At 35.9% G+C, this 18,074-nt stretch overlaps 2 protein-coding genes across 2 annotated transcripts; both read right to left on the reverse strand.

Annotated features, from left to right (window-relative positions):
- Positions 1–424: 424 nt before the first annotated feature.
- LOC140147198 (metabotropic glutamate receptor-like) lies at positions 425–1,282 on the reverse strand. Its single transcript, XM_072168979.1, has one exon. It carries the CDS (start codon positions 1,280–1,282, stop codon positions 425–427), a length of 858 nt encoding a protein of 285 aa, XP_072025080.1.
- A 7,395-nt stretch (positions 1,283–8,677) lies between these two features.
- On the reverse strand, positions 8,678–17,164 carry LOC140147199 (metabotropic glutamate receptor 2-like). Its single transcript, XM_072168980.1, has 3 exons — positions 15,780–17,164; positions 11,140–12,166; positions 8,678–9,151 (listed from the first exon to the last, which is right to left on the reverse strand). Exons 1-3 carry the CDS (start codon positions 17,162–17,164, stop codon positions 8,678–8,680), a joined length of 2,886 nt encoding a protein of 961 aa, XP_072025081.1.
- Between the last annotated feature and the right edge of the window lie 910 nt (positions 17,165–18,074).

Consider the following 18,074-nt stretch of genomic DNA (forward strand, 5'->3'; position numbering starts at 1 on the left):
TCTCTGCAGATGGACACAGGTACCTCTTCTGTATCTTCCAGACCCCATTGAATCGATTGTTTATTAATAGTTAAGTGACTGGTTGAGTTATTGGGACACCACACACCGACTTTAACCAATCGGAATTCACCTTCAACTTTCTGAAGATTTTTATAGAAATACTTGCCAGATGTATCTCCATTTTCATCAAATTCAAATCGACCTTCAGGTGTATCAAAAGATACTTCGAGGAGGTGTTGTCTAAGCGTCCCACTTATCATATCGTTTTCACATACATCTGGATTGTGACATAACCCACTTTGAAGCAGATTGTGAAGAGCGTATGCTAGCGAGTAAACAGCGTTTATAACCAGCGTCTCCAGAGTTGGCCCAGGTTTCGGACAAACTGACCAGTCAGTGCAATTGTTCTTGGCAGTGAAGTTGTCTAGAAGGTCTCTATACCATTGGGTGGATGTTGTAGTGTTTTCTGGGAGTTTGTCATAATGCTCACGAAAAGTTTGGTCAATGCCGCTGTAAAGACGCACAAATATACCCCCGTGTACTGTATCAGCGTAGCCATCTTCTTCGACATAACTTCCCCATCCATCACTACCAATAAAAGTATAATGTCTTTTAAATTGGACTCTTTCATTGCTTGAAGAACCACATTTGCAGTATTCCTATAGGACATAATCACAATCACATTTACCTTATTAGCTTCTTGTAGTTTTGAGACAATATCGGAAGTCTGGCTTTCTGAATCAAAGCTTGCAACAGGAAAATTAACTGCAATACATATTCCTGCATTTTCAGCCAAAGTCCGAATATGCTTAGCACCGTGAATACCGTATGTGTCGATGGAATAAAACAATGCGATGTATTCCCAATGAAAGTGAAGCAAAAGATCCACAATCGCAATGGCTTGAAACTTATCAGGGGGAACTGTTCGCAGAAAGTATGGAAAGCGCTTTGCGTCACTAAGTTCATCACTGGTCGCTGTGTACGATACCAAAGGAACATGGTAGACACCGCTTGATTTTGCGGCAAACAAACTTGTAGTACTACGAGATGTACCCACAATGCCAATTGGTTGAACTCCAAGCCTGTTACCATCTCTACTTTGATATGGACATGCATCTTTATATTCCAAGTCACCCACGGATCCAACCAAAGTATTAGTTGTCCAGAGAGCCAAACCTTCGTCTGAGCAGTCATTGCGTAACTCCACACCCAATGTAACATTGGGGAGAATGTCATTTCGTTGATTCACCTTATTGACAGCAAATAACATGCTTTCTGCCATGCTTACTCCTGGTTCAAACAATTGCCCACTACATGGCGGGTTTGTTGCGCGGTAGATTGGGAAAATACCACCAAGTAGATAGTCTCCTTTTTGATAATGAACTGCACATGCCTCTTTAGGAATTACACTTGAAGAAATTATTGACGAAAACCAGAAAAAAACTGTTATACATAAGCAAGAAGAATATTTCTGAGTCGCCATGTTTAGTGTATAATCCAGATATTGCTTTCTTAGAAAAACACTTGTATATCTTTAATACATTGCACTAAATTTTGCCTGTACGGACGACGAAAATCACTTCCAGCGAGCAAATATCAACAGCGATCAAGCAGTGAAATTTTCTCACCACTTTGCCATTATGCTAATCGCTTTCATATTATGTTAATAAGGGTTTTACCCATGCGCTACTCCATTCTTACTTCAAGTAATTTTATACGATGTTGGCCACATTTGTATTTTTTCCCATATTACGTGGCACAATTTATATACTTTTAATATGTGTGTGTGTGGTGGGGGTGTGGGGGTGTGTGGGTAGTGTAATTTCAAAACTATTTTCTTTTCAATTAAGTTGAAAGCAAACGGAATGTTTTATGTTGCGAAAAAAATCCTCCAAAACAAATAAACAGACAAACAAACATTTTGCAATGTTCGTCTTCGCTTAATTCTAACGGTCCCTTTCGTATTGTCGACATGCCGACCAGTTTCGTTTTTGAAGGTATATCATTATACATTGTTATATAAGATAGTATCCCATCCTGATCATTGTGATAGAGCCTGTAAAGCTTGGGTAAAGTAACCACGAGAGCCCCTACCTATTCATAAAAGTGGTACAGAAGGGTCCCGCCATTGAATATTGATATCTAACCCGACAGCGTATTCGATGACAACGTTTGTCGGAAATGCGATATACATTAGTAAACCCCGCGCCCGGTACTCAACTCCTGTTTGCCTTTTTGATACTGCAGGGGCGCTATTGCAGCTAAATCAAAGCAGACGATATCAGACGATAAGCAGACGTTATCAAAAGGTGGTACAGATACTACTGCTGATATTAGATATCAACAAAGCCTCTGACTCAATTAATTAAAATGCCAATGATTTAACTCGCTCCTCACCAATCCGTACAATACGTCAACAGTTCTTATCGCTGGTACCATCGAAATAATTATATAGATATAATTTTCCATAAAAGGCATCATTTAGGTTCCATAGCTTTCCTTAGATTCAGAGATATTCTAACACACTTAAACATACAAAGCTTTGTTCGAAAAGAAAGCATATATTTTGTGAATTGAGGTAAATGCTTGAGGACTCGTGTGTTTTAATGACGATGAGTGAAAAGCACACGACTCTTTCACTGTATACTTCACAACACTTCTGGAAGAAACCAAGCGTGAGGGGATGTGAAGGCTCAGGTGGTTGTTTACTCATAGCATTCGTTCTCAACTGGCTTGTTACTTGTTCTTTGAAGCTTGATGTTGCAGGAAGATTAACAATGTGTTCCGGTAGAGTGTTCCACTCACTTATTGTTCAAGGTTGCGCCACAGGCTTATAAAGAAACAATGTTGCTCCAAAAACAATAGCAAACAAGCTTAAACTATAAATTAGCCCCCGATAGAGGGCAGGGTCTGAAGAATGAGGGAAATTATGCGGTAAAGAGTAAAAAAAATGTATAAGTAGGCCTATGACGAGCTGTCCGTAAATATAACAGAATTTTCGTTATCAGTTCATCATCCTTAAGGTTACTCTTGCTTTCTTGCCCTGCGGGGCCCTTATATTGGGGTCCCACTTGGAGTGTTTAGTCGTCGTATGGGAGTCTCCGGGATGTTTTTGGTTGATACTGGGCCCCAGCATCAACAAACAACAATGAGTAACCTTAAGGGTGACGGGCTGTCTCTAATTTAAAAAAAATAATGTTAAAGCCTTGAGTAACCTTAATGTAACGACCTTGAAATGTAACTTCTAAAAATACTAGATACTATATTCTATAGTGTTATATTACCTAAAATATTTCTTCACCAGGTTGAAAATACGTTTTAAAGTGAATTATGACCATCAGAGGCCGCTATTACTGTACTAAAGTACGTGGTATTTTGACAACGGGATACACCGTGACCATACGTATGCTAGCATACAGCATATTCTTCCAAGCACGGTCTTCACCGTGACAATACACTACGTATTGTCACAGTGTTTTCCATGTACAATATGTGTGTATTGTGTCCTTTTCTTTGCTATCTGCTGTTTATGCTCCAAACTTTAACCTTCTAAGCGATTATTGCCTTTTAAAGAATACTCTTGCTTTGTTTTATATACACACGCTTTCTCACATTTTGGTGTCAGTTTGACAGTCTCAACGGTTAAACTACTATTAGTTAAAGTATTGTTAGTGACAAGCAAATTTTCAATTAAGAAATTAATACTGCCTATTCACAATTCATTGATATAACATTAGTTTGAACGTTACTCACAAAACACTCAGTCCAATTGTAGTGTTCTGCTTTAACTACATAAATATTAAGAATTCAATAGCAATTACGCATTTTTCAAGCCATATTTATGTTTATGCAAGCATCTCATTAAAGACAAAAAATACCGGTGCAATATTCAACTCTTCATGTTTACTGTAATTAATGCTTTTTGTGGCCTTCAAAATTACGATTTTTTTATCATACTATGACGCTACATGCATTGTAACCTTTACAAATTGTCTATTCATCGGGAATTTATATTTTATATAATAATATGGAGACATGACGAAACGTGTTTATTTTATTTCAAATTGGGGTGTGTCGGGAGATGGTGTCAAATAATTGTTTGATAGAAAATGTGCTTTCCATAAGTTTACATATGGTACTCATAATGTAGCAAATGTGCCTAAAATGGCGTATTTAGGGAGGCTGATTTTGAGCTTTGTGTGGGACACAATTTCGGACTTTACGAGTGCAACATTGTTCTGTTATTATCAAATTTATAGGGGTTTGAGGTAATATTTCCTAAGCTTCGTCAGCAATTGGCATTCATCACAGCTGAAATACACTTGCAATGTACCAATATTCTGAACATGGGAGAAGCCTAAAATATGGCTCTTAAAAAAAGTGGTCCCACGTGTCAAATGTTATAAACTTACGGTACAAAAACAACTGCCCAGATTCCTGATTGTCCAATGAAGTCACGCTCTAAGAAATAAAGGTTCTATATATGTCCTCTCAGGAGAACCCTCCCACTTGAACCTCTTTAATTTTGGAGAACCCTTAAAAGTTCTCTAAAGAACTGAAAACGGTTCGGTATCACATTTTTGGGGCAATTTTCGATGGTTTTAGAACTATTTTTGGTTCTTTAGAGAACCTCTAAGGGTTCTCCTGAGAGGACAACTTTAGAACCTTATTAGAACCTTTATTTCGTAGAGTGTAAGTTTATAACATTTGGCTCCAGGGGGCCATTCAACTTTCTGAGTGCGTACCACTTTTAAGAGCTATATTTTAGGCTCCTCCCAATCCCATGTTCAAAAAAATGGTACATTGCAAGTATATTTCTAACGTAGTTTACGAAATATCACCCCAAACCCCATAAATTTGATAATAACAGAACAATGTTGCATAAAGTCACAAATTGTGTCCCCCACAAAGCTCAAATTCCGGATCCCTAAATCTGCCATTTTAGGGAAATTCGCTATATTATAAGCACCAATATGTAAATGGTATTATGTTATGGAAAGCACAAGCACAATTATGTTATGGAAACTTAAGGACATTTCCTATCAAACAATTATTTTACACCATCTGCCGACACACCCAAATTAATATTTAGCCCGTGCGGTTGATGCAGATTATGCCCAGACCAGTCCTGGAATATTGCGACAAAATATTCCATTGCTCTTTTTTCTTTCGATGTGATGGTTTACATCTGCCATAAAATCTCGCGAATCTTAACAAATCAAAATTATTTGATTTATTTGATATCATCAGGACATTCCTTTAATTCAGAATGCAATTTGGTGTGTCTGATGTGCTCTCAGGTCCCACAGAAAATACTGTTTTTTATTTTGTTGTTCTTGTTATTTTCGTGACACAAAAAAATTGCTCTTGTTTTGTTTTGTATACATAATGCTTTCTCATATTTTGGGGACTTTGACAGTCTCAACGGTTAAACTACTATTAGTTAAAGTATTATTAGCGACGCCTTCATAATAATAGAAGCAAATTTTCAATTAAGAAATACTAGTGCCTAGGTGAGATCTAGTGATTGCGGGCATTAATAGAGTGTTTCATAATATACAATATTAGTGTGAAGGTCACTCAGAAACCACTCAGTCAAATTATACGCTTATTTACTCAGTGTTCTGCTTTACGCTACATAATTATTAAGACAATTCAATTGCAATTTCGTTTTCAAGTCATTGTGATATTTTCATTTGTGTTTATAAAGCATCTTATCAAAACAAAAATACTTCGAACCGGTGCAATATTCAACTTTTCATAATAGAATCGTTTGTGGCCTTCAATATTTTACAATCTTTTCATCATACTCTGATCGACACTTTTCCATTTAACACTAAATGCATTGTAACCTTTATAGATTGTCTATTCATCGCCAATTAATATTTTATATAATAATAATAATAATAATAATAATAATAATAATAATAATAATAATAATAATAATAATAATAATAATAATAATAATAATAATAATAAAAATAAAAATAAAAAAAAATAATAATAATAATAATAATAATACCAAATAATAATAATAATAATAATAATAATAATAATAATAATAATAATAATAATAATACTAATAATAATAATAATAATAATAATAATAATAATAATAATAATAATATTAATTCATTTCATTAATTGTTGATATTATTATGATGTTTATTATTTGGTGTCTATATATTTCAAAGTTACTGATTATCAGTGTATACATAACAGAAAGAGAGAGGAAAAGAGAGAGACAACCATTCTACATACATGGTCATAACACAACTAGTTGATAAAATTAGTTGAAAGAAATGAAAGCACAGCACAGTCGGAATATTTTTAGACCTTTCCGAAGCCTTTGACACTATTGACCATAACATATTAATTAATAAATTGGTACAATATAGTTTTCGTGGTATCGTACTTGAGTGGTTCACTAATTATCTAAGCAACAGAAAACAATATGCATATTACAACTCGTGTGAATCATAACTTAAAGATATTACTTGTGGTGTACCTCAAGGTTCTATACTGGGTCCCTTATTATTCATTCTTTATGTAAACGATATTATCAACACATCTGATGTATTAGACTTTCTATTATTTGCAGATGATACAACTATACTGTATTCACATAAAGATGTTGAAAGTAAACATCAATTATTTAAAAAATGAATTGAAAGAAATTATTAACTACGGTAGTTCAAGTCAAACAAATTATCGGTAAATGCCGGTTAAACAAATTACATGGTTTTGAGTACACCACATATGACATCAAACCTAACTTAAACTCAACTATGTGTGATGTAACTCCTGAGATAATCTCAGATGAGACAGTTCTGGAACGGGTTACTAATACAAAATTCCTGGGTGTAATTATTGATGAATGTTTGACGTGGAAACACCATATAAACTGCATATCAAAAACCATTTCGCGAAATATTGGAGTTATGAACAAACTCAAATTTTATATACCTGATCGTATTCTGTATTCTCTTATATTTTACTCTAGTTTTATCTTATTCAAATTATGGAATATTGATTTAGGGGATACGTGTAAAACATACTTAGATAAAATTGTGAAATTACAGAAATGGGCTGTGAGGACAATAGCAAATAATCATTATAGAAGCCATACTGCTCCCTTATTTACCAAATACAATATTTTAACTCTTGCCGACACCTACAAGCTTTAATTGGGGGGTATTTATGTACAAGTACAGTAATAATGAATTACCGGCTTCTTTACACTTAGTATGTTCCAATATTCATAATTACCAAACGAGAAATGCTAGTAAATTCAACTTAACGAAGAACAATAAAACATTTACTGACCATGCCATTCGTACTGCTGGTCCAATATTTTAGAATTCATTGCCAACTCAAAACGGCCAATTCAGTGAAACATTTCCGAACAATATATAAACGTGACTTGATCTCAAAATATGATTAATTCTTGAGCATTGTGTTTCTCGTTTGTTTGTTTGTTTGTTTGTTTGTTTACTTCTTTTGATGGTAACATTTCTTTGTTAAAGGGGCCGACTTCCTTTGGCCTTACTGGCCTTCTGGTCATCCCCTCCATAATTTGTTTTGTTTGATATTGCCTTTGTTTGTTTGCTTTTTAAAATGTATACATATTTATATTTATGTGATTTGTTGTGAATTATGGGAAATAAATCTTGTATCTTGAGAGAGGGAATGAGAAGGAGAGAGGAGATAGAGGGGATAAAGGGAGGGAGGGAGGGAGGGAGTGAGGGAGGGAGGGAGGGAGGGAGGGAGGGAGGGAGGGAGGGAGGGAGGGAGGGAGGGAGGAGAGTGTGATAGCAGGCGACATGAAATTACATTATACAAACTGCACAATTGTCCTATTTATATAAAATTAATACCAACAAACTGGCACTGTATATTATAGAAAAATGACGTTTTAAATAACGAGCTACGCACACCTTTACATTGGATCTATATATATTATCTAAATATCAATCTTATTTTGATACGTTGTATAATAGTTGCAGAGATTTCGACTGTTCAGTGCCAGAAATGGGTAAGTGCAATACAAATGTCTTACAAATATTGTATTGAAAAAACAGTTTCATAAATTAACTTAGAGTGAAACAACACATGAACGAAACAGCAAGCTACAAATGTGCAATATTTATATTTATAGCTAAACATGCTAATATTAAAATGGCCCATTAGTCACTTTGTCAACACATCTTTAATAAACACAGCCAAAATAAAAGTCTCCATTAGTTCCATCCCCATTTAATCAGAGTCTGATGAGTTTATGGCAAAATAATTCATATAATAATTTTCTATACACTTTCCTTCGAAAGTTGATACCATGCATGTCAAATACCCCGCTCTTTCAATTGTGCGCAGGCAAGTGTACAATGATTCCTGTACGGGTTGCTTCAGGCCACATAATAAGCTGATATTGCGTGGTCAATTCGTAATTTGTCATTTTTAAAATTGCACGAATTTCCAAACAACGGCTCCTATGCTCACGATGATTAAACTTTTGATATCAAATTTGGTATCAACTTTCGAAGGAAAGTGTATAGAAAATTATTATATGAATTATTTTGCCATAAACTCATCAGACTCTGATTAAATGGGGATGGAACTAATGGAGACTTTTTATTTTGGCTGTGTTTATAAGTATAAACACACTGTAACGATTTTGTTAGTTATTTACTGGTTGCACCTGATTATTAGTCAGTGAATTGCTAACAGTATTGGTACGCCAGGTAACGATAGTCAGATCGTCTTCACCTGCAAAATGTATGGCATAAAGCTTGGGCAAATAGATACAAACTAATGTGAGGTATGCATTAAGGAGAAGCGCCATACATAATGTGGCAACTTTTTGCAGGACAGCTACTGCGGTAGAATATACTGGTACAGCAGCCATACATACGATGAGAGTAGAATACACACTGATAGCGATAAATTTAGACTCGTTGTAATTACTGGGTACCTTGCGCGCTCGTAATGCAAAGTAACAACATGCGATAATAAGGATGAGATTGTAGACACATGATGCTAGGAATCCGTAACCAAACTTGCAGAAAACCTCGAGGTATGGTTTCCTTTGAGCTGGGAATAGGTACTCGGGTTTGGTTGGCGCAAACAGTGCCGAAAAACACGCTATAATGATCTGAAACGACAAGAATACAAAAAACAGCGCAAGTGATAGTTATTAGAGTTTGTGCTTTACATCGTATCATAGAGGAATAGTATATATCGAGGTATCAGTGCTACATTGCTTTACCTCCATTAGTTCCTCTAGGTAATAATATCTAAAGAAAATAAATGCTACATCTCTGCGCAAATAGCATTACTTTAATTAGTGATTAGTGGTTCTATAAGGGTGAACAGAAATGAAGTTGTAAATTGCAAGAGTACTAGGTCAGATCAGGGACCGTGTAAATGAATTGCTATTATCTGATTATAATGGATTGCTACTTATTGCTGAAAAATTAACACTATTACTCTGTATTCAACATTCCGTATAAAGGAATGGACCTACTTTATTTTCAATACAATTAGTGCAGCTGCAACTCGTAAACGAAGTGCTATTAGTTACAGCGCTCATTCATATCATGTAGAGCACAAGTGACATTACAGATGAGAGGTAAACTTCAGTTGCTCATTTTAAAGGATCTGTATGAACGTAGTTAAGGATGGCAAGAGACTAAAAAGACGTCTAAAATTGCAGATAACATTGAAAGTCCAAGATCATATCAGTGCATATTTTACCAAAATTCAGCATAAATGTAAAAGGCAGATTTGTTGTTATAATCGAAAATATGTTTGAAATTTGCACTTTTCCATCGACGCTTGTGCTGATTCCCCCAACAAGTAGGCTTTTAAAATTGTTTATTTCTCAAAAATTCTCAAAAATAATCACCAGGAACCGTATTTTTGGCATCTTTTGATGCCATTGTCCATCCATACTCTTGACTATCCATAGATATTAACATGATGACGAGAAGATCTTTTTAAATATCAATTTACTAAATAATTCAATTTGCTATTTCATATTTCATTACCTGCATTATAATCAAGATTGACATTAGTACTAGTTGTTGTTTCGGACCAACAAATCGTGGTCTTTTAACGGACTTCCGTCCAGCATAAAATATTCTCCAAATTCGATTAACCTTGAGAAGAATTGGTGCAAATGTTAAAGTAAAGCAGGTAGAAATGCATATTTCAGACAGAATACATTTGACTGAGGTCGGTGTTAGTGTTACCAAAATTGCAGCCAAACATGACATAGCTAAACCGATAATATTAACACTGCTGAGTTCTCTGCTAGTTGATTTAATAAGTGCATGGTTTCGATAGTACCAAATGCCCATGCCGGCAAATATACTAAGAACGACACCTAATATAGCTAATGAATAAATGAGTATTACAACAGGCTCAGTCAAATTGACATATTCCGGAATAATAGACACACATTCTTCGAACACACTATCAGGCCAGTGAGTTTTTTGGACATTCGAAACATTGACTTCTGTTGATAACAATGAAATGATCTTGACAACGCCGACATCCCCAGCAGCACCGTTTCTTTAAAGGAACTGGAAAGTATCCAGGACCGCATTCCTCAACACAAAGAGACTGTGGTATTTTGTGATCATCTAAATCCCAATTTATTGCGTCTAGATTAATAGATAATCTCGACTTGGTTGGACCTTCTGGATCCCAAATTCCTACATCTTTTAATATATATTTTCCATGCAAATATTGATGATTTTGTATGATATATTTTCCAGATGCATCCCCATTTTCATCGAATTTAAACTCGTCATCGCCTCTTTTAAATGAAACATTCAGCAGAAAGTGTAGAATTTGTGATCTATTTAAAGCATGATCACATATCTGTTGTCCATTGCAGTTGTTTCGGATGCTTTCATTCAAAGCATATGCAAATGCAAAAACAGCATTTATGACTAAGGTTTCATATTCAGGCTTAGGTATTGGTCATGATATCCAAGAGCTGTTCGAGCAATTATGATTATTTTCGACAGTTTCACGGAGAACTGCTTTGTACCAATCACTGGTTATTTCAGGATTATTAGGAAGATCTTGGAAATATTTGACCACATCTTTATCAGATTGACTATAAGGTCTTACAAACAAGCCTCCGTTTGCAACTCCATTAAAACCTCCTAGTTGTAGCTCAGCAGGTTCTCCCCATCCATCACTGCCGATGAAAGTAAACTTCCTGCCTGAATGAAATTCTTGTACAGCACGAAGAACAGTATTTGCAGGACGTCTAAGAGCAAAGATAACAATGACATTTATCTTGTCATTTTCATGAAGTTTATCAGCCACATCTTGGAGATCGGCTTCTGAAGGCAAACTTGGTACCGGGAGATTGATAGTTATACATATATCCAAGTTTTGGGCTATCGAGCGCAGCTGGCGAGCTCCGTTCACACCGTATGAATCAACAGAATAGAAGAGAGCAATGTATTTCCAGTTAAAATACATGAGGATGTCTATTATAGCTCCTACCTGAAACTTATCTGGTGATACTGAACGCAAGAAGTATGGAAAGCGATGTGAATCGCTGAGTTCATCGCTTGTAGCCAAATATGATATCATAGGAACTTGATAAATACTTGCTGCTTTGGCTACGAACAAACTAGTAGCACTTGTAGATGGTCCTATAACACCTAAAATATCGCCATCATGTCCTCGATCGTAATTGGGGCATGCTTGTTTATAATCCACATTGCCTGATGGACTCGTCATGGTTATCATTGACCACAGCGACACGTCTTCATCATTGCAGTTATTCCTTATTTCATATCCGAGAGAAATATTGGACAATAGATCATCTCTTTGATTGATTAGATGTATAGAATAAATCATAATTTCCATCATACTGATATAACTTCCCCATAGTTTACCATCACATGGTGTGATATCTGTAAAATACGCAGGAAATAGTCCACCTAGTACTACTCTTCCCGGGCTGTAGTGTACTTCACACGCTCTTTCTGGTATTGTCGATGAAATGGGAACAAGAAACGCGGACAGACACACTGCTAGATTTAAAACTGCTTTGGCCATGGTTGCTGAAAATGTTGCTGTAACACAGGATGTTTCATGCAATATGACCCATTTGCTGTATCTGTCGTGACTACGACTTGCACTTCAAATGCACAAATAAAGCTGAATAAAATGGAAATTATTCACGGTACAAAAATTACCCTTCAGCGTATAAGCTAACATTATTAAGGTCACTCAAAATGAACTGTAATGCACACTATTCTTCGCCCAAAATAGACTAAATTGTAAGTGCATGATACACGGGTTCGTAGTTGAAAATCAATTATTAGCCATTACCGCTAATTTACGAGAAAAGAAACGTTCGTAACGATAGTCTAAAAGCAAATTTTATGTTGTCATCAAGTGATAACACTATTTTGGTTACAATTTGACGAAAATAAATTAAAACCATCTTTAAGTTAAATTCAACATTATTTACCAAGATTGTGCATTAACGGTTCTTCTTAGGGTTATGTTTAAATGATTAAGAGACTATATTATGGGGTCCACAACTAAATATAAGTTCCCCCCTAAATACTTTTTAAAATAAATCGAAAAATATTTGACAAAATGCAAACGTGTAAAAAGGTATGGGTAGCCATATTTGTGTCACAATGGTTTATTATGTAAAAAAAATAGACCGTTTTAAACAGTGTTAAAAGAGGCATCTGAGTCCACAGGAGTCAGCTCTCAAACAATACAGTAGGTCAGGTCTATGCATGTGTTTTGTTAAAGAAATCCTGTCTGTTATGGACTCAGGTGCCACTTTTAAAACGGCCTCTTTTCTTACACAATTAACCATTGTGACTGAACGCAATGATGTGTGATGCTATAAATTGGTCCACAGGGGTAAAACAACTAGGACTATACATATCTTTTTACATCTTTACTTATTCTAAAAAGTATTAGGGGAGAACTTATAAGCTGTGGTGCATATATTTGCCGATTTCATTTTACAAATTAAGCGTACTGCTAACCATCCAGCGCGTATTATTTTGCAAAAGGTCCAATGCACACGCTTGACGTCGCGCGCGTTTACGAGATTAACGCTTAAAAGGACCTTGCAAAAGATTATAGCAGCATGTTACATGTGTTTATAGAGAACACTATTTAGAATAATTGTAACCCTAATCATAACTCTAACCCCGCCCCCAAATCCTAACCCTAACCGTAAAACACGGGATGCGCGGGGTAAAGCAATTGTACCTACAACACTATAATCCTCTCTAATTTTACTTAGTGTTAGGATTTTAAAAAAACCCTAATAACGTTAATTTGACATAATTAGTGAACAAGGTGTGTACTATTATCCTTCTAAAGCTACGTTCAAATATTGACAATAAAAATCGAGTCATATGCACTTTCAAAATCAATATATTTTATATAAAGTCTGCACAAAAAGTAACTCAGCTGTTATAAATACGCCTATAGCTTCAGAACTAATAATTGTTTTCATAATATTTTAACATAGAAAGAAGGGTAATTTATTTACGCGTATTTTGGTACCTCATTTGTCAAATGTTGTTCAATATTAACAACACAGTAGTGCTTTTACAGAAAAATACCCGAATTTAAAAGTTCCAATGTTATCAAACATTCATAATAGATGCATTTGATTGCATGTATCTTGTTTATGTATCAGATCATTATAAATCACATTTCACTCTTGATTAAAAGACTCAGATATTGTTAATTTAATTAAACAGTGTGTTTTGTTGTGCATTCTGAAGTGAATATGGGAAAAAGATGTTTTTGGTTAGCCACATATACCCTCTATACAAGATCCTGGAGCTTACCAATGACAACCCTCAAACTAATTGAAAGTATACTTGAGAATAGGTACTTCTTCGTTGAACTGGGAGGTGGAACATGGAAGAGATCACCCAGTTTGTAGGTTGCCTCACCTTGATGACCCATGGTGTGAAAACAAAAGCTTAAGTCTGTGCCAGAAACAACATTGTCAGCAAACTTTCTGGAACAGGATGGGGTGCTAAATATCAACAGTTACTGCCCTTAGCCCTTTGCTACTTATCTGTAGAGAGTATATATGCCCAGTGTGGGAACGATCAGCCCATACCAAGAAGATTGATCCAGCCATCAACTTCACTCGCCGTCCCATCACTTGATGTCTTAAACGAGACCCCTCAGTCACTGTGTGTCCCCACCCAATTCTTTGGAATGGATTGACGCCCGTGCAGTGGCCCGTAAGATCTCTTATTTTGGCATACAATAAATCATACACTTTTCCTTCCACCGCTTTTCTCTATCTTTTCTCAACTGTTTGTTAAGTTACTTGTACCTTTTTCTTCCTTTTCAGAATTCATTCTCCTCCACTTTTTCACTTTTTACGCTCACCCATTTCCTTATGTACATATCCAGAACATATCTGCCCAAAGGATGTATAGCTACTCACACCATTGTCTTGTTTAAACCTGATGCCCCCCAATTATGTTTTGAATACAAATTTTAATTCTCAGTTGGTTGAAGGTATTAAAATTCGAAATAGGAAAGTTAAACAAATAATTTTACCCAGGCTGGGTGGAAGAATATTCTCTGATAATTGACATCTAGACTGGTTTCAAAACCATAACAATATTCAAGAGAATAGTTTTGATCCGGTTTTGGGAAACGTCTAGAAGCCGATAAAATGCAAGAAACATGGGTATTCAATTTATAAGAAATGTCATCTCCAGAAAATAATGAATGTTTAACTCTCAAAACTGCTTACTGAAAAATTACTCTATTTCTATTACAAATATGCAGCCTATATATGCAGCCTGTATATTTAGCAATATCGTGATATGCCATTTCAAATCAAGACCGGAAAAGAGAGCAGTAAACGGTATTCATTCATGGTTCACAGCACAAAATAGCTTTCCATAGACTTATCGTACAAAATAGGGGTCGCGTTTCTGGCCATAAGTCGAGTTACCGCTCGTTTTGAAATATAGACCTATATTTCATAGGACCTTATTCAAAACCAAAACAAAATTCTGCATACCCGACATTATTTGACGTTTACTTTTTGAGAACATTAGCGATATATTATAAAAGCCCATTTTTTACATCCGAGTGCTAGCCCCGTGTTGATATCGGTAACTTAATTTTGTTGCTAAATAAAATAGTTTATTAATTATTAAGATAATATGAAACAAATAAGGTAGGAACGATAGGAATTTTTGGTTTTTATCATCTATCATATCTTATATCATCTATGACACAATAGAGGATGAAAAAAAGTAATTTATGTCGTTTATTCTTTAAAATAGTGTATTTCATATATACCAACCTGTATAGACATTGCAATAATAGTAAAGATCAGCTGAGATTTTGTGCCAACGAAGCGCGGGCTTTGAACCGATTTCTTAGCTTCATTAAAGATCCTCCAGATTCGGGACACTTTCAGCAAAATTGGCGTAAAGCTTAAAGTAAAGCTCAAAGAAATGACAGTCTCTATCGATACGCACGTGATTACCGAGGGATGCATCGTCAAACAACAAAAGCTAACCGTAAAAGCCAGTATGAGTCCTGCCAGATTCACTGTGCTTAGTTCCCGACTGGATGCTTTTACCAATTGATGATCATGATAATACCAAATTCCAAAAATCGCTAGTAAGCATAAGATCAAGCCAAGGAAAGAAAATACCAGAATAACTAAAACAGCCGGATGATTCAATGGCAGAAAACTAGGTCCGAGTTTCTGGCAAGATGCATACTCTTTATCAGGCCATTCTGTTTGAAGGCATTCTATACACTCTGTTCCATTTGCAACAAATGCATGAGCAGGGCAACGTTGACAACCAAAACAACACTTTTGTTTTAGAGGAATAGATATGTAACCGAGTTTACAATATTCGACACATTCCGATCTTGGCGGCTGATCTTCTGGTTGCCATTGCATTTCATGTTCGTGTAAACTCAATCTGGCGTCGGAATTGTGTGGATCCCAAATACCGACATCAACCAGCTGGTATTTTCCATCTAAAAGTTGCATGTTTCGAATTACATACTTCCCAGCGGTGTCCCCATTTCCATCAAAGTAAAACTCAGATTCGTCATTTCTTTGGAAGGAAACATTTAAAAGATGTTGTAAGAGTATAGTACCGTTATATATTTCGTTACACAAAGTCCCGTGGAGACAATAAGTTCGCATCACAGAATCAGCAGCATAAGCCAATGCGTAGACGGCATTTTGAATTAATGTTTCCAGATGCGGACCGGGAATTGGACAGTTAGACCAATCGGTGCATTCATTGTCCAAGGCAATACCTTGAAGTAAATCTTTGTACCACTGACTTGTATTTTGTTTATACGGGAGACTTTCAAAGTATGTTCGGGTCTGTTCTTCTCCAGGGTTAAAGAGACGAATAAAAATGCCCCCATGCGTTACGGGTCCAAATCCATCAGTTGCCATATTAATTCCTATTCCATCACCCCCGATTACAGTCAAGTGTCTTGAAATCGTTGATATGGCTTTCAAAACAGCATATGATGAACGACGAGAACCAAAAATAACAATGGCATTGACTTTGTGGTATTCCTTTAGCTTAGTAGCGATATCCTCTAACTCTGTAGACGTCGGAAAACTTGCTACAGGTACAGTAAAAGCAATGCAAATGTCATGTGCTTCTGCTAAGGTTTGAATATTCCTAGCTCCGTGAATCCCATATGTATCTATGGAATAAAACAAAGCAACGTATTTCCAATCAAAGTTCAGCAACAAATCTACAATGGCGCCAACCTGGAATTTATCAGGCGGAACTGTTCGGAGAAAGTAAGGAAACCGTTCCGAATCACTCAACTCATCGCTGGTAGCGATGTAAGAAATAACTGGTACTTGTGTAACACCACCAACCTTTGCTGCAAACACGCTCGTTGAACTTGTTGATGGGCCGATAACTCCGATGATTTTGCCGAGATGGTGTATTTCGTAACCCGGACAGGCTTCTTGATAATCCAGTTGTCCTCCTGGTGTTGTCATACTCATCATTGTCCATAATGTCAGATCTTCTTTAACACAGTTATTTCTGATATCAAATCCAATAGAAACGTTGGGTAGTATATCATTGCGATTGTTAATGGTTTCAATAGCATAAACCATTACCTCAACAGAGCGTACACCACTAGAATACAAAATGCCATCACACCCTGTTGGACTTTCAGAACGATAAATTGGAAATATTGCTCCAAAAATGAAATCACCTGGTCTTTGATAGGTTACACAGGCACGATCTGGAATTGTAGCCGATAAACAGGAGCACATAAACAAGCTAATACAGTAACAAATTCTCCAAAGAGATCCTTGAACATGATTATTTGAATACATCTTCAACGAACAGGCAAGAAATAACGCACCTAGTAAATGTGTCGACCATAAGTATGGCAAATGTTTTCACTCACTTGCCATTCTTACTGCCAATCATTCATTAAGATATTTCGATAAGTGCAAATATAGTGAGTAGTAATAATAAACGCCAGAAGGGTTTTATTGTTACAGCAATAAATTACAGCAGCCACTGACCAAAGAAAATGAACGAAATGAAAATTAAATGCATAATTGTATTAGCTTTATAAGCACGATATATTCAAAGAAAATAGAAGTAAAGCATTTATTCAATGGAAATATATTCAGATGTTGTTGAAAGTTTACATAATTATGTTGTTTTATCATCCCAGACGTCGCTTTTAACTTTATTTACACTGCAGTTAGTGTTCGATTATTTATCGTTTTACCGGTTTGATTTGTGTATTGTTCGCGACTTACGAGTGCGTTGCCTCTTAGGATCGTCGATTTAGATATGGGTATTAAGTCATTGGAAATATGAATGATGTCACCGTAAAATGTGGTGTCGTGGTAAGCTTGTAAGCAGTAAATTTAATTGATTCCTTGGTGTCGTCCATGAGGCCATAGACGACAGTGGCAGCATCGTCGGGCAACACGCTTGTCAAGACGCGACGATGTAAGGCTAGGTGTAAACGCGTAATGCTACTGCGTAATACACGATCATAAT

Source organism: Amphiura filiformis, chromosome 3 (assembly GCF_039555335.1).
Source record: "Amphiura filiformis chromosome 3, Afil_fr2py, whole genome shotgun sequence".
Classification (NCBI taxonomy): Eukaryota; Metazoa; Echinodermata; class Ophiuroidea; order Amphilepidida; family Amphiuridae; genus Amphiura; species Amphiura filiformis.

Excerpts from the sequence above, each read along its gene's own strand:
- LOC140147198 (XM_072168979.1), bottom strand. The coding sequence starts at position 1,282 with ATGGCAGAAAGCATGTTATTTGCTGTCAATAAGGTGAATCAACGAAAT.
- LOC140147199 (XM_072168980.1), bottom strand. The coding sequence starts at position 17,164 with ATGGTTTATGCTATTGAAACCATTAACAATCGCAATGATATACTACCC. Across the intron at positions 12,167-15,779 it reads ACAGAATGGCCTGATAAAGA|TGCAAGTCGTAGTCACGACA; the intron begins GTATGCATCTTG and ends GTGCATTTGAAG. Across the intron at positions 9,152-11,139 it reads TTGCAAACGGAGGCTTGTTT|ATCATTATAGCGTGTTTTTC; the intron begins GTAAGACCTTAT and ends TTGTCGTTTCAG.